Source organism: Nipponia nippon, unplaced genomic scaffold, assembly GCF_047370975.1.
Source record: "Nipponia nippon isolate SJK-2023a ecotype South Korea unplaced genomic scaffold, ASM4737097v1 scaffold_2, whole genome shotgun sequence".
Taxonomy (NCBI): Eukaryota; Metazoa; Chordata; class Aves; order Pelecaniformes; family Threskiornithidae; genus Nipponia; species Nipponia nippon.
In genome coordinates this window covers 16,247,117-16,269,601 of record NW_028262336.1, presented here as the reverse complement: position 1 = coordinate 16,269,601, position 22,485 = coordinate 16,247,117, and the positions used below count along the sequence as shown (strand labels likewise).

General features: G+C 51.2%; 1 protein-coding gene across 4 annotated transcripts in view; it reads right to left on the bottom strand.

Moving 5' to 3' along the window:
* Positions 1-18,960, bottom strand: part of LOC148055669 (uncharacterized) — a 34,001-nt gene extending 15,041 nt beyond the window's left edge. Inside the window, exons 1-2 of one of the 4 annotated variants that reach the window (XR_015704984.1) lie at positions 18,804-18,960; positions 11,145-11,289 (exon numbers count right to left, since the gene is read on the bottom strand). Coding sequence is in view for 1 of the 4 variants with exons in the window: in XM_087758594.1 (XP_087614720.1) it covers positions 11,145-11,289; positions 18,663-18,734 (217 nt within the window). In the remaining 3 variants the exon portion in view is untranslated. Of the gene's footprint in view, positions 1-11,144; positions 11,290-11,891; positions 11,924-18,662 lie in introns of those variants that run through there. The other 3 variants (XR_015704985.1, XR_015704986.1, XM_087758594.1) reach the window with 3 other exon arrangements.
* Positions 18,961-22,485: the final 3,525 nt, after the last annotated feature.

Below are 22,485 nucleotides of genomic sequence, written 5' to 3'. Positions count from 1 at the left end.
AGGAAGTTTCTTTCTCCTCCAGAGGCACGAGGAGCCTGCAGTCCCCACGAGGCCAGTCCGTCCCTGAGAGAAGAGCTCCAGGCACTTGAGCAGCCTGCACTGGAGCTCCTTTCTGGTCACCTCTGCACTAATCAGTGTTGGAGAGGCATAAACCTGCCCTGGGAGCAGCAAGAGGAGAGGAGAAAGGCTTTTTTCCCTCAAATGGTAGAGCATTTATTTTCCCCTCCAGGAAAGGGGCACCAAACGAAGATATTCTGCCCATTAAGAGAGAGAGGGAGAGAGGAGGGTGCAGGATTTGAGTTAGAAAAGAAACTGGTACATTACAGCAAGGGAGGCTGCAAGGCCACAAGTGTAAAAGAAAAAAAAAAAAAAAAAAAAGGCATTCAAAGCCTTTACAGCATCCATCAAAGCGATAACGTTATTGCATGGTACGTTTATAGCTCCCTTGCAGCCACGACAGCAGCTTTTCAGTGGGGCTGGGCTTAAAACGAGACCAGAGCCAGTTCTCTGCTGCTCCAGCACCAGCAGACAGGCCTTTTTTTTCCCCTGTGCACAGACGTTTCCCAGCCCTTAGCAGTGACTCCAAAATTCATTTCACCCTTTAATTGGATTTCATGGAGGAGAGTGAGGCGCAGAGCGGGGCTGGCCGGGGCTGTAGGGGTGCCTGGCGCCCATCAGGGTGGCAGCAGATAAGGAGGGTTGGGACGGGGCCGCTGTGGCGGCATGCTACCTTGTGGACCCGCGCATATGTGGTGGGCTCGGTGGCTCCGCTGGCCAGGAGTGCAGCAAATGCCCTATTTCTGGTGTCAAATTTCAGCCAGCGCAAGTTGCTTCCATTTCATCGCACTCAAAAACGGCTGGGCTTAACTAGGTCACATTTCCTAGCCGTATCGGAGGCGAAGGCTTGTCTTGCTTGAGTGATTTAACCACTCGAGAAGAATTTTACGAAGTGGTGCAGTGAGCACCTGTGTTGAGCGATGACTCCCCTTGCCTTGCTCTGGAGGAGTGAAAAAGACCTGTGCAAGGGACCAAATATTGTTTACAGCCCCACTTCTTTAAGATCCTACGTTATGAACAGCTCCTTTTCAGTGTTACAAATATATGCATCTCTGAGACGAGCTATTTCCAACTCACATTTTTCTCTGTTAGCTGCCAAGGCCCAACCTTTGCACGCTGTGTTTATCCGGCAGCCGTCTGCACCAGGCAGCGAAAGCCCCGCGCAAAGAGATGCTGCCACCCCGCTGCAGGGAGAAGACCGAACCTCAGTCCTGGGTGCCGACGGGTAGGTGGAGAGGCAAGGATTAGCAGGCATTTTGATGAAAACCCCAATCTTCTCTGCCTCTTTCCCCCAGCTATGTTGGTGACACAGCCCACCACCTCAGTCCTCTTGTAAAGAAGTCAGAGGTGGTGATGGCTCCCACAAGCTGGCTGATGGCCTCGTCTCGCTGGGGGGGCCACTCACCTGCCCTCCCAGCTCAGCATCACCTTCGTGCTGTGGCTGCTAGCGTGCCTCAGGGAAAAGCTGCAGGGAGCCTCAAGGGCAACTCGTAGGAGCTGCATGGCGGTACCTGCCATGCCAACTCCTAACCCCGACACAAAATGTGAATGTCTCTGTGATTCACCGGCACGTCCAGTCCTACCCTGAATCACGCTGGACTCTTGGCGTGCACAGTGCATCTTGCACCATCTCATCCCCCAGGCTGATGATGCACTGCTTAAAAGTGTCCATCCCTTTGCCCACATTAGCCATTTTGTTCATCACTGTCAACGGATGTCTCTTTGATTGTGGCTTATTTAGGAGGATAAACTGATTTGTCTTTATTTTTCAAACACCTCACCACAACCCTCCTCATACAAGTGGGAACAAGACAGGTGCTATTTTCAGTTTCTCTGCCCATTTTCTTTGCCCATTTTTGTTCCTCATCTACCTTACTCGTGCAACAAGAGGATGACTCCAGCCCATAATTCACCTGCTCTGCTTAGACAACAGAAAGGTGGTATTTTCAGCATGGGGTTTTTTTTATCCTGTTCTTTATATAGCCAACCATTTTGTTGTCTTTTGAGACGGCTGCTGCAGACTGAGCAGATGTTCCCACTGAACTGTGTGCAGTGACACCCAGCCTCCCCCTGCCGTCACCCAGGCGGCTGCGTTCAATTGAGAACCCTGCGAGGCAGCGGCGGCGCGGAGGCAGCCTTCTCCAACATGTTTGTCAACAGCGAGGTTCGCCTGTCCCTTCGCCTACCTTGGGTAAGTCCCGACGGGTGCCTGCACAGTCTTCTCTAACCTAAATAATTTCATGCCATCTGCAAAACTTGCTGCTTCGCTGCTTCCCCCACTTTTTCAAGTCATTAATAAATATTAAGCACGAGCAGCGGGCTCACAGCTCACTGCCCAGCCTGCTCTCCCCAGCCCCGGAGGGAGAGCGTATCCCCATCTCCTTCACTCCCACCGCCTGGCCCGCCACCAGCGAGACCCCGGCATTGCCTCCCATTGCCCCCCATGTCCCCACCTCGCTGTGGGGTGCTCCAGCCTGCACACCGCGGCTTTGCTGACCTGGAGGGGTGTTTTGGCCCCCAGTCAGCCAGCGTTTCTAAAAGCGAAGCGCAGGTTGCCCGACCTCAGCTGGCTCACTCAGCTCCTCTGCATTGCAAAGCACTCAATAATTCACAACGCTAAATGGCCCCTTTGGTTCAGACCAAGCTTCCTATCCCACGGGATGCCAGACACGGCACCACCAGCTCCTGTTACCAGTCCTGTTCTACAGCCAGACCAGGACTGCAGCACACGACAGGGGCCTCCAAACTGAGCTCCCGAAGGTCTTGAGGTGCTACCCAGCCCTCTGAGGATGCTGCTCCCCTTCCCATGGGGAAGGAAGCAGTGGGTTATTGAGGGAAACAGCATTCAAGTGGTCCACAGTGGTGAAGCAGCCCACCCTGGCTCTTGGGGGTCACCAGCGGGGCACCCACCTCCACTCCACACACCAGCAGCCTCCGCGTAAAGCCCAAGAGCAGGACGGGTTTGTTTCTTGCCGCTCCCCTCCGGCCTTACCCCCGTTTCTGCTTGTCCTGCCAGCCATTCCAGCAGCATGCTCTTTGCCTCTAACAAGCACCAAGGAGCCGTGGCACAGGGTCTTCTGTCCCTCTCCAAGCTTTGCAGGGGGGTCAGACTGGGGCTCTGCATGCATTTTGCACAGCCCACGATACGTTTAACCAGACTTGCCACTGTGCAGGGAAATCAGCCACTCATGCAGACTGCAAAGCCTTGTTCAGCTGCTCACTTTGAGAGCTTAGTCACACAAAAAAGTACCGTGCATGGACAGTACATGACTTTAAAGCAATCAAAATGTGCTCAAAAGAAAGCCAACTTTGCAGGCATAAGCTGAAAGAGCTCTTCGTAGCAGAGGTTACTTCCCTGCCTAATTTCAGCCTTTCATTCTCCCAGGTTTTGGCCAAAAGGCTGCTAAGAACATCCCTCCTTTCTTCCTGATGATTGGTCAAACCATGTGTCTTCACATTTTCCAGAGAAGGGAACCTTTCCGCACAGACCCAGGCTGGAATAGTGACCATTGCTTGAAAGATGAACATTTTGAGCAACTGGGGAGCAGAGTGTTAGAGAGAAAACGAGTGCCCCGGCTGCCCCTCAGCACCCACCACTGCCGTGCCCTCGCAGCCTGCCTGTCCTGCAACAGGGCACACCGCAAGCCACTCGCGGGGGACATCTTTCTCCTTGGAAGAAGGACTGAGGATGCAAGCAACAGTAAAGCCTGTTTTCCTAAACACAGAAGGGAAACAAAGGAGAGATTTCCCATTCACTGTTTCAGGCTCGTTTCCCCTAAAACTCTCTAAAGTGATGCTACAAGCCCTTCTTTGATGTTTGCTTGCATCCTCCTTTATCTGCTTCTGTGATATTTTTCTGGCTTTTCTGCACAAAATGATGCAGCTCCCTCCCTTGCCCCACACTGGCCTCCCGTGCATACACCCAGTTACTGTTGTCTCTGGTCACAACTCTCCTCCCATAGCTCAAATACCTGACCCACCTTTTGTACCGCTTGCAATTTGGATAGCAGCTCCTATCATTTCAGCTGTATATTTCATAAAGGGAATGTGTTTGGGGTTTTTTATATGTATCTTGAAAGAGAGTGGCTATTAACAACAGCTCTTGCTGACTTCCCTGCTGCATCCAATTCATTCTTAAATAGCACAACTAGCAGGACTAAAATCTATATAAAAACAATGCATGCTACCCATTCCTGAACGTCATGGTCTGAGGTTTTCTGTTGCTTTAACGTTTTTTTCTAAGGTAGGGTCAGGAATGGAAGAAGAGCTTCTGAGAAAGGGTTTATAGATATTGTGTTATTTGCATTACAACTACAAATCAAACAGGAGAGAGAGAGAGAGAGAAAATGAGTGAAAACTCCTTTCTTTTTCCAAATCAATTTGTAATGCAAAGGCATTCATTATTTCGGAGTAATCTCTTTCTTACTATTAGACCTCGCTATCAAACTTTTCCTAGACACATTCCTCCTCCATTGGTTAATGTTCATCAGATTACTACTAATCTTATCACAGACTTCGTGGCACTCTTTGGAGAAAGTCATGCCCCCATCCCAAGGCCCCCCCGTTCTCCACTGGTGACGGGCTGATGCTGAACCTGAATACAACTGGTAATGCTTTCTCCAACATAGATTCAGATCTGATGGCACCAAAATCTTCATGGGCTCATCACAGCCTGCATAGCTGGGAGACCTTATTGCTCTCTACCACTACCTGAAAGGAGGTTGTAGCGAGGTGGGGGTCGGTCTCTTCTCCCTAGTAACAAGTGATAGGATGAGAGGAAACGGCCTCAAGCTGCGCCAGGGGAGGTTTAGGTTGGACATTAGGAAAAACTTCTTCACCGAAAGGGGAGTCAGGCATTGGAACAGGCTGCCCAGGGCAGCAGCGGAGTCCCCATCCCTGGAGGTATTTAAAAGAAGGGTAGATGTGGTGCTCAGGGACATGGTTTAGTGGTGGACTTGGCAGTGATAGGTTAACAGTTGGACTTGATGATCTCAAGGGTCTTTTCCAACCTTAACGATTCTGTGATTCTATATAAAACACAAAAAAAGAGTGACCAACCAACTCTTCAAGCAGCCAAAAGGTTTCATTTCAGTACTGTCAAAATGAAGCATTTGGAACAATTTTTCATTCCTTTCTAAGCCAGAAAGGCTCAAATCCTCATAGATGGAATAAAGAAAATGAAATACACGGCTTTTCCTCTTCACTTTGCCATGTTTTAAGTTAGTTCATGTTTTCTTAATTTATTGTCCTGCCAGGGGGTTGCCAGGAATTGCCAGTTGCAGCAGACCCTGCTGAGTTTCCAGAGCGGAGGAACGAGGCACTCACAACTTCCCTACCCGTGGCGTCTGCTGCAGTCCACACTGCCCCATCCAGGCAGCCGCCCAGCCTTCTACCAGTGCTTCTGCCCAAAAAGTGCCGTTCTTAATTTTCCACGGATGCTCTCTGCATTACCAAGATCCGTTCCCTGCGTGGGGAAGCCCTTTAGCCCATGCTGCGCTGCACAGAAAACTGTTTCCTGGGCAGGGGTCTGAGCAACGCAGCCTTCTGCACTTTACCAACGGGTTATTTCCACCAGAATGCTAATCTAACCTAGCAGCTTTGCTGGCCTTTTCCTCTAGAAAAGGCTAGCAGTTTGTCGAGACGGAGCTGGCCCCGGGATGGCTGAAGCGCACAGCGTTGTAGGTGCCGCCCCACAGACGCATCATCCCTTGCCCACTGCAGCAGAGTCCTCCTCTGCCCTCTCTGTAGCCCATAATCACCCAGTGCTGCTGCCAGCATCTGAATTGCAAGTTTACAGGCCGACTAAATTGCCGTTCGCTCCCCACAGATCTCATTCAGCATTTCCACTATCACCCTCTGACTGGATATCCGTTTCAGATTAATTGGCCCGAAGATGGGGCAGCCTGCATTTGTCTGGATTGTTTCCTGCCCAAGCTGCTAACCTCAATAGATATAATTTTTTTAAAGGGAACGTGTTGGCAGAGCATCAGAAAGGAAAACTCCCTGATGGTGCAATTATAGTTTAATGTGTAATAGCCATCCGGGAGACGCCGGGAAAGCCCAGGTGTTTTGGGCGTACAAAATGCAACTCACTGCTACACACAGAAAAAAACCGAAAAGCCCACAGGAGAGGACTTTGCAACAGCCAGAGGTGAATGGACTCTGTGTGAACCGATAGCTTATTTCCCTCTCTGCCTTTGACACCGTCAGCAGGGAAGGCTCACGAAGAGGAATGTAGGCCAGTGCAGGAAAGGCGGGGATACCTGCGGGCAGGGAGAGCCGTTCCTCCTGGCGATGGGCTAAGCAAGAAAATAACACCAACTCGCCCTGATCTTCAGTTCGGTGACATTGATGGAGGGATTAATTCTAACTGATTGACCACAACTTTACACTTCATATTGCTGTCACGTATGATTAAAGCTGATCAAATTGCTCACTGCAGATAAATCCTCCGACAAACACAGCCCCGTTACCTGTCCCTGAATTATCAGCCAGCAGCCTGTCTACTTACAGACGGGATTGCTTTTCGGATGGCTGTGGCAAGCAGTTTGCGTGAAGGCATTTTAACATATGGCTTAGTTGGGACCCTTTTGCTGAGAATATCCTGCTCCACACTCACTGTTTACCTTATGCCATTGGTCACGAAAGTCATCCTGTACCGCTTCTAGCTAGGCGCCATGCTTCATACACGGGAGAAACGTCCTCTCCTCGTCGCAAGTTATTTGCAATCATGCCGAATTGTTCCACGAGCCTATTATGCAACTGATAGGGCTCTTCAAAAAGGCTTTGAGAATAACGCCAGCCTGAGCATTCAATTATATTTATTCACATTACTCTAAAAGATAGCTTGCTTTCGTGAACATCTTTGTGGGTAGAAAATTTTTTTTCAACAGAGTGTTTGGGAATAAAATGGGTCACAATCGCTAAGGAAGACAGTCTGCATGTTTTATTCACAAGCACATTTTGTGAACGTTTATTGCTACATACGGCCAGCTCTAGTGAAGATGGACATCCCTAGTTTTCCTTCTCATTTGCCCTCCCTTGGTTCTTATTTTTGTCTCCATGTATTAACTGCAACCTATTGACATTTTCAGCTATTAACTGAAGAAAAAAAACAAAAGAGTTTCCCAGAAACTATGCAAAAGAAAAAGTTTATTCCCTCCTAAACCTTTTCCTTAAATTCAATTATATTGCTCTCATCCGCAACAGGCTAATGGCCATTTACAGAGTCCATATCAGATGCAGCCACACAGTTTCTGCTGAGCGAAAATTTCTCTGGAAAAATGCCACTTCATTTACCGGCGAGTTGGTTTGCTCAGTGCATCTCAGCTTTGATAGATTTTCACCAGTTACCATGCAGGATTGCCAGGATGAATCCCTGGCCCAGCAGCGGTGCCAGCCCTGTCCCTGCCTTGCGGGGAGCTGCCAGGGTCCCTCTCTGGCACTGTCAGCCCCAGGAGCTCTCCCAGCCATTTGGTTTCCCTGGCCAGGTAGCAGCAGCTGGGGTCCTGGGGACAATTTCTTTGTGCTGCGTGCTTACACTTCCAAGTTTTGAGGCCATACCGAAATGTTGGGAGACACAGTGTCGCCCTGACCAAACGCAACCACCACTGTTTCTCCGGTGGCTTTGGGCACCAGAAGGACTTCTTACAACCCCTGCCACAGAAGACTGGAGAAGACCTCCTGTGTTATGGGAGCCCAGACTTTTGCTCTTGAAAGGTCTTGAGCCTCAAGCTTGTCACATCAGCATGTTGGGCTCAGTAGGAGAAAACAGACCAAGAAAATATCAACCAAGCCGGGGGTGGGGAGGGGGTCAGAGCCTATCAATCAAGAAACAGAACGGAGCCGATGTCATCCTCCCCTAGAAACCAACGTCAAGAGCGAGGGATGGAGGGAGCGAGGACGCGGTGCCCTGGATGAGGAGGAGGAAGAGGAGAGGTTTCTGCCTTACCCAGCTCTCTTCTCTAAAGGCTGTTCCTTTCATCTGCTTCAGAAAGGTCAGTATGGAAAAGGAAAATGATTTTTTAAAAACAGCTCTAAGATAAAGGTAAGTACTGCTTTCCTTGAAGGCAAAATAAAAAGCCTCACTTTATTTTTTCCTCCTCCACTTCCTTTTTTTTAAATAGTCCCTTGACTTTTACTTTATGTTACTATCTGGGGAAATATTCTTATCTGTGGGGACTTTTTTCAATGCTACTGCTCTTGGAGTCAGCATCTGATGTAAAGCACACGTGTGCAAGGATGGTTGCATGCGAGCGTACCAGTTTTCCACGCAAGCAGTGAGAAACAGACCCAGACGGCTACAGGCACAACAGGGCCAGAGAAACCATCCAACGCCCCCCCCCCCCCCCCCCAGGTGGGACTGATCTCGCCTCGGGTACTGTCGCCGCAAGGGCTGCGGGGTGGCCATCGCGCAGATGGACACAGGCGGGTCACTCTGCTGCTACGTCCCCATCCAGTACAGTGGGACCCCCAGAGGTCCCCGTGTGGTCAGGCGCCACCGAGCACACTGAGCGCCCCATGCACCACGGCCTGTCCCTCAAACAGGCCACCCAGCATCTCCTTTCCATCGGGTGCAAGGGAAGGAGACAGACTGGCAATGCTCCTGCAATTAAAAACGCAACACCCTCCCGCCGCCCCTTCTGGATGAAGGGCTGCGAGCATTTCGCAAATCTTAATTTGTTAAGCAAGCCCCACAACTCTTCTTTAAGCTACTGAATTATTATTTCCATTTTACAGGCAGGGAAACAAGGATGGAGCGAGTGAGGGTGTTTGCGTGAGATCCCATATGTTCTCCATTACGAACCATTGTGCTTCCTGGCTGCAGCACGACCTGACTGAAGTGCTAAATAACATCCAACATTTGTTCCCTTCGTACGTCGAGACCAACCAGTAGCAGGAAGCACAGTTGCAAACTCATGCAAACCTGGGAGGTCTGGGTCCCTGAGAGCACGTGTTCAGAGACCCAGAGAGAAGAAACGCCAGACACATTAACCTTCTGTGCGACAAGATACACCTCCTACCAAGGGTTTGACAGGGCATGACTGCTTCTAGCTAGCAGGAACATTTGTTTTTTAAAGAGGCAGTTTCTAAGCACCTTCCTTTCTTCCCCTGGCTGCAAAAGGGTGGGAGGAGAGATGTGTAGGACACCATCAGGAGAAGGGAGCAGCAGCAGCAAGGCAAAACCACCACCCGCATGAAGCTGTGGGACATCAAAGCAGGCCTCCTCCCAGCTGCTCTGCCTCTGGGTCCACATGTGCCTGCCCCACACGCCACGTTCCTACCATCCTTTCATCAGGGGGTCAAACCAGCATGCAATGCAGCCCTTGTGCTTCCCTCAGTGCACTGACACATAGTCACTGCAGAGGGGGAAGGAGGCAATTATTTACCCAGCCGAAGCAAGGGGAGCACAAGCACGATGACAGGCACAGAGCACGCCGTCCCAGCCAGATACAGCAGAGAATGGCAAAAGCAGCAGTGTTTTCCACAATGAAGTGAGGGATCGTGCCTGGATGAGCACCACCACCCTTCTGGAGGGTGACGTGGGCATCCAAGAGTCTGGATGCGATCCACAGCCAAGCCAAACCTCTGACCCCTCTTACATTACTGCAAAAGTCCTGCTAAATCCCAATAAACCAAGATTTATTTCCAAAGTTTCTCTACTCAGCAACACACCGATGCCTCACAGTCTACCTGCTTCGTTTGGGGGTTCATTGGGGCTTGGACTGGATGGCTTCCAGGGGGGTCCCTTCCTGCCTAAATTAAGCTTTGATCCTACAGTTCTCCAATTTTCAGGGAAGAGGTCTGAGCCAAAGCACCACTCAAGCGACAACACTGCTCCTTCCAGAATAATCACTTTTATTCTCGGTGCTTCTTCCAGGGAATTGTTCTTGGTTTCAGCTTGAAAAAAGAACATCCCTGTGGAGACACAGCTGCAGCTGTGTTAACATGGCTGGTCACTCAGAAACTTCTGAAGGAAAACAGGACCATTTCCACTCACTTCACAAAGAGGATGCTGCCTCACCCTCTGCTTTGAGTCTCAAAGCCATGGCAGTGGTATGAGGGAGGGCTTTCAGTGTGTGAGTCCAGATTACCCACACACACACATGCAGAGCCCAACTGGATTTCATAAGGAGGCTAAAAAGCTGTGGCCTCCCCATTAGCACCAACCAATCACCCTGCTTAACGCACACATTTCACAGTATCTGTAGCCACATCCAGCCCAGACCCCAGAACATAGATTATCCTTGAAATAACGTTTTCAACCTGAATCACATCCTCATGATTCAAGAGATATTTTCTCTCCTTGGGTAGTCTGGATGCTTATCTGTCACACAAAGTCAGTCCAGAAGCAAAGGGAGGAGCTGTGCATCAGACAGCACGTGCGACTGCCTGCTTGGTGGGTTTGTGCCTTTCACTGTGAAGATAAGACTGCAGGCAACAGTAAGCTTGTGCAAAGTCCCAGCCAATGGTTACAAATAGAAATACACTGCGCTATCAGCCTCCCGGGGCTCTGGGGTTTCCAACATCCTTTTCACAAGAGCTGACATGTATGGCTCTTTCAGCTCGCCTTGGAGGTCACTCCTCAAAACGTGGCCGAGTGCCACTCACCCACATCCAGCCCAAGCCGCTCATCTTCTCAGCCACGAGACAAATAACACGCTCCAGCTCTGGCTTGCCTTTCTCCTCTGTGTCTTCTGGGCTAACCTCTCACCTTCCCACTCAGAACAGCTGGCTCCATCCCAGCTCACATGTTTCCTAAGGACATTCTGGGGACTGTACCAATTTTCCACTAACACTGCACTTTCTTTATGCCCAGAGGTCTCCAGGTCAGTGAGTCGCTGGGGATGGGGAGCTGGAGCCATTGCTCTACACAAGATACATTTGGCTCCTGTCTTTGGTTTGGCTGGGAACCCTGTGCAAGAGGCAAATGGAGCAGCGGGGCAAAATGAGCTGGAGATGCTCCACACCATGGCAGCACCGCCTGCAATCCCCTGACTTGAGCAGATGAGAGAGCTCACAGAAAAATAAAACAACTTACACAAAACCTGGCTCTGTTAGACATAAATATAACTGTTGTGACTCACCACAAGGTTGCGATGAAGGGACGAAAAGAGGGAAGCGAGTGGAAGTAGTGCCGGTGTCGCTGCTCTGAGGAGGTAGGCTGTCCTGAGACGACCATGCAGACAGGCAGCACAGCTGCTGGACATCGCTTCCTGCCTCACGTCTGTTCTGAGCAGAAAAGAATAAATAAGAAAGGGCAGAAAAGCAAAGAGCATGTGACCAGTTGAGGACTCTAACCCCAGTGAGACAGCCAGGAGACTGAGACCAGCAGGGGAAGAAAATTGGTTCAGCATCAAGGGGGCTGCTGGCACAGCACTGCTGGGACAAGCCAGTGGAGGCCAGCTTCTCAGTGAGATGTCTTTGAATGTATTTCATCCAAGGGTCTGCCAGCAGTGTCACTCTCAAGACCTCAAGGCTGTTTAGAGCAAGGTGCTACTGCCCTCAGGGGCACCACAGAGCCTGGCCGTGCCTTCCCCAGGGGAGTCGAAGAGGCATCCTCAAAAGCAGGACTCGCTCCCTCCCACACCAGGTTGCACCACACCTCATCCCTTTCAGCTGAGTTCGCACCCATTCATCCGCCTTCAGCAGAGCCTCCCACAACACATGGATACATTTGGGGTCAACATAGACAGAGAAGAGGGATAGACGCTTGGCACAGCTCCATTTGCTGGGTATCACCTTAGTCCTGGGACGGGACACTGCTAGCATTCAGGTACACAAATACAGAAGCTATTTTTGCACCAGGCAAATCCCACAGAGCCAACACATACCTCTCAGTACCACCCCTGCACACCCTTACAGCCCCAGTCTCCCAGGCTGAGGTCACTCACTCTGAGCAGCAGGAAGCTGTTATTTAAATGCAGAACACACCTGGGAAAGCACCTGAAATCTGGCTGGGGCTGAAGCCCGTTCCCTAGGGCGTGGGCCTTGCCCTACTGCAGAGGCTGGCAGTCTTGAGGGTCCTGGGCAGACCAGGCAGCAGCAAAGTTGCACAAAAGCTCCCCAGGAACGGCTGAAGAGCAGTGCTGAGCACTCAGCATGGGGGTGAGGGGAGACTTTCACCACCTCTCCTTCCCTGATGCTGCAGTGCGGCACAGCCTGGCCACCTGCCCCTACTCCAGCAATCGGCACCCCCTACCACGAGCTGTGCTCTCCCAAAAGCTCCAAAAGCTGCAAGCCTTTGCTGATGCCAGCAAGCCACCCTGAAACCCCTCCTGGCTGCCCGAGAGCCCACATCGCTCACCCCCGCCACTTGTTGCACCCCAGCTTTCTGCTGCTCCCTCAGCTCCTCCAGCATGTGAGCAACCCAGCCGTCAAACAAACGGGGCGGCAGCGCATCGCTCAGGGCCGAGGTGCGTGGGCGAGCCTAGGCAGGCTGGATGTGGCCACCCGGCCTGCCCTGGCAAGAGCAGGGTGTTTGCAAGAGCGGTTGTCAGGGTTTTTGCCATTGCAACAGTGATGGAAGAGATATTGCACCTCCCGAGAAGGAGCCCGGTCCCTCGCCCTGGCAGCACAGAGCGTCCCACCAGGGGGAAATGTTTTGTCAAAATGCTGCATTTTGTACCCTTAAACTGGGGTAGGGGGGGATTCACTGAGAGAGCACACATGGAGCCCGTTTTAACAAGCCACACGTCGCCCCAGGAAAAAGCCTTGGACAAACACGATTTGAAGCGGCTCATCTGCAGCACCTTGCAGCTTAGTTGACAGCCTGAACAAGCAGGAGAGACAGGCAGTAGGGAAAATACAGTCAGAAACAAGGGGGGAAAAAAAGACCAGAGGAGCAGAGACAGCCTAACAACAAAGGCTTGTCTGTTCCAGAGAAAGGAAAGTTAAGTGTGGGCATGTGTGTCTGTGCAAAGAAAATGAGCACATTTATACTTGGAGTTCTATGGGCTATGTGGAAAAGGTGCCTGTATATATACACAGTTTGTCGTATGAATTTATTAGAGCAGTCGATGTGTCTGTGCTTAAAAAGTGGAGATGTACATGTAAGTGTGAGTTATATGTGGGTTATCTGGGCACGGCTATAGAGCATGAAATGTTCATTGTGTGCATGCACTGACTAAGAGAGCAAGGCGCTCACCTGAGGAAGGGAGTTGCAGGGAAGTGATGCAATTAGGGCATAAGCATATACAGCAAAGCCACGCAGCAGAGCATGTAAAAAGCATTTGTTGGTAGAGATTTCATGCTTGAATCTGCAAGTGCCCATGAGAAGTGAGGAGGAAACAGCGCATGTTTGGGGGCTGGGGGTGAAAAGAGTGCATATCTGCACACATGAGACAGGGAAAGACCGTGGGATACTCGCGCTCCCAGAAGGGAAGCATGGCAGGGATGCTGTGCTGTGACTGAATGCATCAAAATTCACTCTGAACAAATCCCGGGAGCTTTATAATCTGGTTGATACTGGTGTTGCACCCCGCCACCCCTCAGCACAGCTGAGCTCTGTACATTTCTCAGGCCTGGCACCTTTGATTTGAAGTCTGATGTGCAAAATCTCTGGCTTAATGTTTTCAGCCTTTGGAAAACCAGGCTTTTCAAGGAGCAACATCCAACCAGTATTAGCACAAAGAGGGCCAGCATGTAGTGGCATCTCAAAAAGGCAGCCAAGCCTGGCGCTGCTTTCAGCTTGACATTCTTGCTTGCTGAGGTGGGGTGTTTTTTCCCTTCCTCCAAGCCCCACTGTGGTTTGAACACAGGTGCTGCTTTGCTGAAATCTGCATATTTTAGGGAGCTTTTCAGGGGGAAAAAAAAACCAAAAACAAAAAACAAAACAAAAAAAAAAAACCAAAACAGATCTGGTTTTGGTCCCAGAATTGCTGTGTGGTTACACTATACTTGCATGTGCCCGTGTGTTTTGCGGATGAGCACATTGCCGGGCGCGGGCATGGGCATGTGTATGGAGAGGGGGAGAGAATTTGGGGTGGGAGGGGAGGGGAGGGGAGGGGAGCGGTGGCTGGATGCAGGCGGGAGAGGCGCAGCCCGCTGCTGCCCGCACGCCGAGCGGGGCTTTGGGCGCTCTCCTTTCATCCCACAAAGCAGCAAATTCCCAGGAAGCTGAAAACGGCTCTCAGGGTTTGCGCAAAGGGCGGGGGGCGGGGAGGAGAGGGAAGGGCCCAACAGCAGCCACAACCCTGCCCAAAACAGTTGTTTTCAGGTGCCCTCTCCTGGCCTTGCCGGGTTTCTCCTCGGGTCGGGCCGGAGCGGCGGCGGCTCCCCCGCGGCGGCCGGGCAGGGGGCGGCTCGGCGGGGCGGGCCAGCCCCGGGCGCCCCGACGCGATGTTCTGCCTGGGTCCCGGCTGCCCTCTTTGGCACAGCACAGCCACCTTTCGGCAGCTTTCACCCAAAACACACTTCTAGGAGCAAATGTGTTTGGGGCCTCTTTTTTTTTTTTCCTGAACTCCCCCCCCCCCCCCCCCCAAATCATCCCCATGTGTGGAAAGGGAAACCCACCAGGACCTTCCTCTACTCGCCATCAGCCTCGCACCGCCGAGCTTCTGCAGCCGCTGTAGCTGGCCCTGTGAGCTGGAATAGTTAACCAGGGGGCAGGGCGTGCTTTTCACAGCAGAAGAGAATAAGAGAAATTAAACTAGGAGTCCTTTAGAAACCGAACACTTACTGTACTTAAGCAGATGTAACCTGTCAATTAATGTGCTTCCTGAAAAAGACTAGGAGAAGGGTGGGAAGGAAGGGTAGAGAAGGACAGCATGAATGGGGACCAACAGAGACACACACCTTCATAACTGTATTTCCTTCGGGACACCAAAGATCACCCTCCATCACACAAGAACAGAAGTGTTTCAGAGATAGAAAGATGAAGGATTTCAACCTAAACCACGAGGAGCCACATAAAGAGGACAAGGGGTAATGGGTACAAATTGAACTGGGAGAGGTTTCATCTTGTTATAAGAAATAAATTTTTTACAGTGAGAAACCAACCACTGTCACAGCCTCCCCAGGGACCTGACGGAGTCCCCATTGCTGGAGGTTTTCAAGATGCGACTGGACAGGGTGCCAGATAATCTCATCTAGGCTGCCTTTCCCACAAAAAGGTTGGACAAGATGATCTCAGAGATCCCTTCCGACGCGGGCTGTTCTACGGTTCTATTTAGAATACGGTTAAGAAATCCCTGCATCTTTAAAAACAAAAACACGCCAATGCTTCTCATTTGGGAGACTGCTTTCGGTTCCCTGTTGCCCCCTGCTCAGGCTGTGGTTTGCATTCCAGTTCCTCCACCAGAATTAGCAGCATCAGATTTTCCAGCATTCCCTTTTCTGTGAGAGGAACGAGGAGGCGCTTACGGGATGAAACCATTAGAGGCCGGGAAAGACGTAAGATGAGCTGCAAGGCCCTACTCCCACCTTTGCCCTTCCGTTGCTGCTCAGCCTTGAACACATCCCAGATGCTGTCTCTGAGATTGGGTTTTGTCTTCCGGAAGACAAGTCATCTCAATGTACCCTCTGTGAAAGTTCGGGGCAGCCGACAGGGAGGTTTGCCACGTGCTGTGTAAGTGGCAGAACATGTCTGAGCAGCTGCAAGAGGAACCAAAACTTGAACCTGATCGTAGCGGAGCTCACCAACAGAAAGTAGCGACTGATGTTGTGTTTTGAATACAAATCACAGAAATCAAGTGCTTAAGAGATGTCTCTAGCCTTGATCATTCAGATTTCCTTGGGTGCAAAACAAGATCCAAATTAGATGGGCACTTAACCATTATTCTATTTGTGCATTGGGCTGAGCTCTTTCACAGGCACAAAATACACTCTCCTGGGGGGAGGTACGTGAGCGCCAGCTGAGTTCATGAGCTTGGATGAGCTCCCTTTAAGCCTAGCCTGTAATACGCAAGCCTTATAAAAACTGTGTATGAAGGCTGTAACAATAACAGCTTTCCCACTGCCTATTCTAGGGAAAAGCTTTACGGCCCCCAAATACTCCCAAGCCTATTAGTCAGGATGTAAATTAGCCCAAGAGAGGAGTAAAAGGCAGGGGAGGAAGGGCACAGAGCCATGGCCAGGCCATGCTCATGTTGTCCCACTAGATGACAGCACCAACATGTTCTTCTGCACCCTGCGCTCACACCAGCACCAAGCAGGCGGCCGCAGGCAGGGCACCTGCTGCCTCCACTTCTTGTCCCTGGAGACAGCTGATAGCACTGCTGAACGAAGCACTCGGGCCAAATTCCGCAGGACAAGGCTTCGTACAGGAGCTGCTAGGTAGAGCTGCGCTGTAAACTGCCTTCCCTGCCTAGAGGTGTGCTCCAGAAGCTGCCTAATAGGTGCTGCGCTTAAATAAAGCATCCCTAAACTGTTGTCACCATTGTATGGCCAGCCCATAAATTCTCCTTCTCCTCCAGCGAGACCAAGCAGGCATCAGTTCCCTGAGCAGCAATGGGCTAGCTGCCCCTTGAGCGTGGGTCCGGCTTTGTGCCCCCTCCTCCAGCCATGCTGTTCACCACCCAAGGTACAGACTTTAGCTCAGGACCAGTGGAAATGGCCAGCTCTGGGTGTAAAACAGGCATAGCACAAAATTCCCATGCTTCATGCACACAAGTCCCCCCCCGTACCACAGTGAAGCATCATCTGTATCATTTCTTTCATCCCACCTTCTTACAGCAGTTTTTTTTTTCAAAAGGATGCAGCATCTTCTTTTTATACCTTAGAGAAGCAGAGCTTTTCCTTCCCTTCTGATCAATCTAGGCCTGTAAACCATTCTTCTGTACTATTTCTTATTAGGGCTTCAGAAGCATGTGTCCTTCAAAACTTCAGGGGAGGGAGGGGACTAACAGTTCTCGCTGCTTAACATGTGTGTACACATGTTGAGTCAGTTGAGGCAGCTGCTTGGGTGCCCACTGGTAGTGGTGTTTTTTCATCTCTAGATAAGACATCACGCCTGCACTTGCCTCAGGTGCTCTGTCACAGATGTCCTTCTCTAGCACAGATGCTTTGAGAGAAAGGAGATTCACGGCTACTTCTTCTATAGTTGCCATCTTGAAATGCCTCTCCTCACTTGTCGACATGCCCTCTAACCCTGGCACCATCTGTGGCTCTTCAGAGCTGCGGCTTGGTGGTTTTCCTAAAGCTGACCCAATTTTCCTGATGTGATGTTCCCAACATCAACAGGGAGGTCTACTGCAGGTAACATTTGACATTCAGAAATGGACGTATCCAGCCTCTTTTCCCTAGAAGATACCCCGGGCAAGCCTTCCCTGTGGTACAGGGATGCCAAGGAAGAGGGGCGGGATGGACAAGAATGAGCCCGATAAGAGAGCGTACTTTGGCAGCAATAGCCAGGGACATATTGGCTGTTCTCAGCAGTGTGAGACTAGGCAGCCCATGTGTGGCCTGAATTTCTAGGCAAGGTGAGATGTCTGATAAAGAAAGAGAGTGGGGACACCATTTATTTCCACCCCGTTTTCCTTATTAAACAGACCTTCCTTTGGAAGACCTTGGATTTCCAGCAACTCCTCCAACACTCCATATTTAATTTCCACTACAGGACCTAAAGGCTCCTACGAGTCACTTGCTGTGCAGACATGTTTTCTTCCTGTCAGGGCTTTTTAAAAAAGTTCACATTACCTGGTTCCTCTTTTGCAGTGGCTAGCTTTTGACTAAGCTTGTCTTTTTTTTAAATAGCTAAAAGAAAAACAGTCTATAGAAATTGTAAGTTCAGCAGAAGGGTTTTGGAGGTTTTGCTGGTTGGGTTTTGGGTTTGAGACACGGGCACTTCCCCTGCACTAGGAACCTCATCCTCATTCTGCCATTCACTCACACTGGCCCTGGCTACTGAAATCACATTGATGCCAACTAAAATTGAAGTTTTGGCTACTAGTGACCGGTGTGCCTGCAGCATGCAGGCCTTGCAATCGCCCGTATGTTGTAGAGCCTGTTGGCTGTACAGCCGTTCATACAGCCCAGCGTTGCACAGCCATTCTCAGAGACACAGCTCCCTCAGGTGGTGCATTTAACATCTGTAAAACCTCCAGGAAAGTAGAAATGGAATAAAACAGTGATGCTGGCATAAAACAGTACCTCACGATTACTCCCTTCTCAGACAAGAGGAGAACTCAGGACCCCATCCCCAGCAGGAGTATGAACAGGAGCGTTACAGTAGCATCCCAAGCCTACAGACTGCCCTCGCTCTCCCAGGTTTGCCATCTCCATAGTGCTCAGGGCAGGGAGAGCCACCAAGGGGTGGGACACACCACCAGGGTGAGATGAGAGGTCAGGAGTAACAGCAGAGCAGGGCAAGCCCCCAGCCTCTGGCACAGAGCTCTTTTGCAGGGCAGGGAGCTCGGTGAGCTTCTGCTTAGCAGGACATCCCAGGCCCTCTAGTGAACCTGCCAGCAAACACAGGGGGCTCTGGGGCACCCAGCCAAACAGGGAAGGGACAGACGCGGGCTTTGGGAAGAGCCCATCATGGAAGCAAGCAAGGTGCACGCGTGTTTTGTGTAAGAAAAGCCGGAGACCAGGGCACCCTTATGTAGGAAGTCGTTGGCAAACAAGCACCCCTCCATTTCATTCTCATTCTTCATGGGAAAGCTCACCTTGCCTTTAACAGAGGAAGAGGGGTTTGCTGGACTCCGGCTGCTAACAGCAGCGGTCCCAGACTGTCCCATCAGGCATTACATTTCAGCGTGAGGCTCTTCAAGGGCTAATATATAGTTGTCCTAATATACCGGCCTTACCGCCTGTCCCCATTCCACTGGTGTTCAGCCAGGGAGCGGTGAGCGTAGAAATGCAGTTCTGGGATGCCTGCAGACAGTTTTGTTTCAGAGCTGTTCCCCTCCGGTTGTCCGCAGTGCCCGTGCCACGCACTTCTCTGCTCGCACCCCCTTGCCTTTGCACCGCGCTCGCTCACCTGCCCCACGCCGCCCAGAAGGGCTGGAAGCGAAAGCGGGTATTTGTGTGGGAGGGCAGGCAGCAACCTGAAGTGCTTGCCTGCTGTTATTATGTAGGCAGAGAAAGCGCCTGGGAAATGCAACCAATGAGCACTACTATGCGGATAGCATCTCTGTTGTGGGGTTATCTCTTCCTGTTATCTCAAAAACTATGTTTCAGAGGCACCGGAGGCAGAAACTGTCTAACAATAACACCCAAAACAAACGCACTGGCATCGTATTGAGGTCGGTGCTGCTGACAGCCAGGTGGGCAGAATCAAATGTCGCCTTAGTCATTTGTCTACCCTAACTTTTGCCCTCTCCTTCCCTCCACGTGCACTTCGATCAAATCCCCAGCTGACACCGGTGATGCACATGCCAAAGGAGGGAGAGCAGGGCCTGCTGGCACCACGGGCTCTGGGTAGACAGGGCTCACCATGTGCCCGGAGAGACTCGGGTAAGGGAGAGTCAGCAGCAGCTCTGCACCTCTCATGGCACGCGACAGCAATACCTGCCTCCTCTGCAAAGAGGTGTACCCCTCTTCGATCCTTTCGGAGCCAGGGATCGTTCCCAACGGCAACAGCTGACAACAGCAAAACGACCTGGAGCAGCGCCTCCTGGGGCAGGCATGATGAAGAAGAACCATGCTGTGAAGCCACAGGGGCACCTTGGAAGTCCCCTCTCGGCAGGCACAGTGTCCTTAGGCTGACGTGTGCATAGGTGGAGTGCTGAGGTATCATTCAAAGAAGAAAAATAAACCACCCAGAGTGGGTGTTTTGTAGGAAAGGAAAGCTAGAATAGAAAGTAACACTGCAGTAGTGCTGCCTGGGGAAGCGTCACAAGAGGTGAGCACAAGGCAGCTGGTCCTGGGATTGAAAAAGGAGGGGGAAGCAGGAGGCCCAGCAAGGCATGCAACCCTTGCCCCCTGCCCAGAGTGAGAGCTCTGCACAGAAAGAGAAGCCCCATCCCAGAACTGCAAGCATGATAAAGTTACGTGACTCAAATTCTGCTGCGTAGTCATCCAGTTCATCTTCTCAAGCAAGCATTTCTGTGCTTGCCTTTCCCTCTCCGCCTGCCCTGTTGTCTAGTGTGCTACGTGCACAGAGCCTGGCTTATTCCCTGGACGAGCTCAGCTCGTCCCTGCCCTCCTCTTCCTCGCCAAGGAGGAGAAGTTCTGGCGAGGGGGCTGTAGGTTTGCATCCTCACTGGCTTGGGGTTGCTTGCCTTTGCCCTGCCAGGAGAACCCACAAAGGGTGAGAAATTTTGCTCGGTTTCTTGCTTTCACTGCCATCCTGCCCTCCAAAGGGGAGCTGGCAGGCAGTCAGGATATTGGCTCATTCCTGGCCTTTCAGGACAGACATGTCAGGGGTGGCTTCCTTCTTGGCAGATGGTGCCTGGAGCCCAGCTATGGCAAATCAGCCCCAGCTGTGCTGGGACAGTGACTTCACCCTCTGCCCACAGAGCTGCAGCTCTCCCCCTCTCCAGCACTGGAGCAGAGGGGGATTTCAGTTTGGGGTGAGCATCAGAGGCCCCTTGAGCAGCTGCTCTGGCGACCCTCTGCAAGCATAAAGGCGAAAGCTGCATCCCTGACAGAGGGAAGCGCTCCCATGGCCTCTGCTGATCTGTGGCTCAAGGCAGCAGCCCGAGCTGCAAGGATGGGAAAAGGCACTTTCATAAACTTCCATCTGCAGGGAGGAAAGGATCACTTTGCTGGGGGAGAGGGTGAGGAGACAGCTGGATTTGGCATCCTTCCTCCAAGATGAGGGTGGGAGAGGATGCCAGGAGGCCACTTCGCTGTCATAGGGCCTCTTACTGTGCTCTCCTTCAATTAACTCATCTTTCTTCCCACAGCACAAGATAGGGTTAGTTCACAAGCTTGATAGCTACTAGAAACTGATCTTTCTTACCCAAAAGTCTAAGGCCCAACCTCTTAACATTATCACTCGCAGCACATGAACAAGCCCCTCGGTCCCTCTGGCCCAGGGTGAGGGGATCAGAAGGCGACAGCCATGCCAGCCCGCTCGCCGCACAGCCGGCACCTGCGAGGAGTGTTGGTGGAGCACCTCGCTCGCCCAGCTGAGCTCTGCTCCTGCCTGTCACACGTAGCACACCCCATGGAGGACTACGGTTTGAAAGACAAACCCAGCATTTCTTAAGCCTTCTGCAAGGTTTCGGCATGGCTGAGGAGGTGATGCCCTGTCTGTCAGAATGAAGAAGGGAGCTGATGGGCAACGCAGTCCCAGCTGGGGTTTGTCTCTGTATCACAGCCTGACGATCTGTTGCAGAATAAGGATGAAATTGGTCTCTTTTCCCCCATGGCATCATTTTGGCAAGCATTCCAAGAAAGACGTTTGAACAAGCCGTGGTCTCCTACTTGACCTTTTACAGACTGAAGGTTTTATTTTAGAAATGAAATTATCTAACTGGCTCCAGCACTGCCTGTGCCAGAAGCAAGAGAGCCTCCCTCTGGACTGGCTAATGCCCAGCTGAGATACAAGCAGGTCTTGTATACCTTACTAGAAAGGCCAAGTTTGGGCAGCAAGTGCTGCCGATGTCAAGCAGATTAAGACTGGGATAGAAGATTTTTATATTCTATACAATCAACCATTGCTCTTTTGGGTGCCTACTCAGACTGCACAACCGGCAAGCACTGACCACAGCACGACTACAGACCTGCTTGGATCACAGGACTGCACTTTCCTCCCATGCCTTCAGTGCTGGCTCTGCAGCACGTCACCAAGCAAAACTGATCCCTGCTAACACCCAGGCAGCATAAGCCGTGCCTCCCAAACCGGGGAGGACAAGCCAGCGTCCTTACAGAGCACAGCTCAGCACGTCAGCCCTCTCGTCTCATTCCCCTTAACAAGAATGGGAAAAAACACTACATCTTGTGTGACTCACTGGTAGATGTGTCTACGAAAGAAGAACCAAGAAGGGTTGCAGAAAGTATCACCAGAGCCAAACACTTCCTGTTATTTCTTAGGTCTCGCTGTCAGCTCATTTTCCAGAACTGAAACACCCTCTGCAGCATAAAAATCTGAGATTTGAATGCTCCATGACACACATTCAGAAAAATTGCTGACTTTCCAAGTAGGCACCAAGTAGAACTCAGGACCGTACAAGCAGCATCCATTGCAGCGCATCAGAACAAACATGAGACATCACAAAAACAATGGTGACTATCAAAAAAAGGCATCAATCAAAAATAAGTATTGCCCTGACAAGACTCTGTGCTCATAGTATTTTCTTGTCTGCCTGAGGGAGGACTGTTCTGGTGCAAATCCACCCAACAGGGCTAAATTCAGCCCTTTTTACTTAGCTTTGAGCCTCTTAGCACCTAAGAGAGAAACATTTAGCTGGAAAGCAACAGGGCAAGAGTCTAGTAACCCAGAGGAGACCTTGGTGGGTGGCACAGAAGCTAAGAGTGCTTCTCTCATCCCATGGTTACAGCAGCCAGGTGAAAGGCAGTACTAAAGTACACACCTCCACA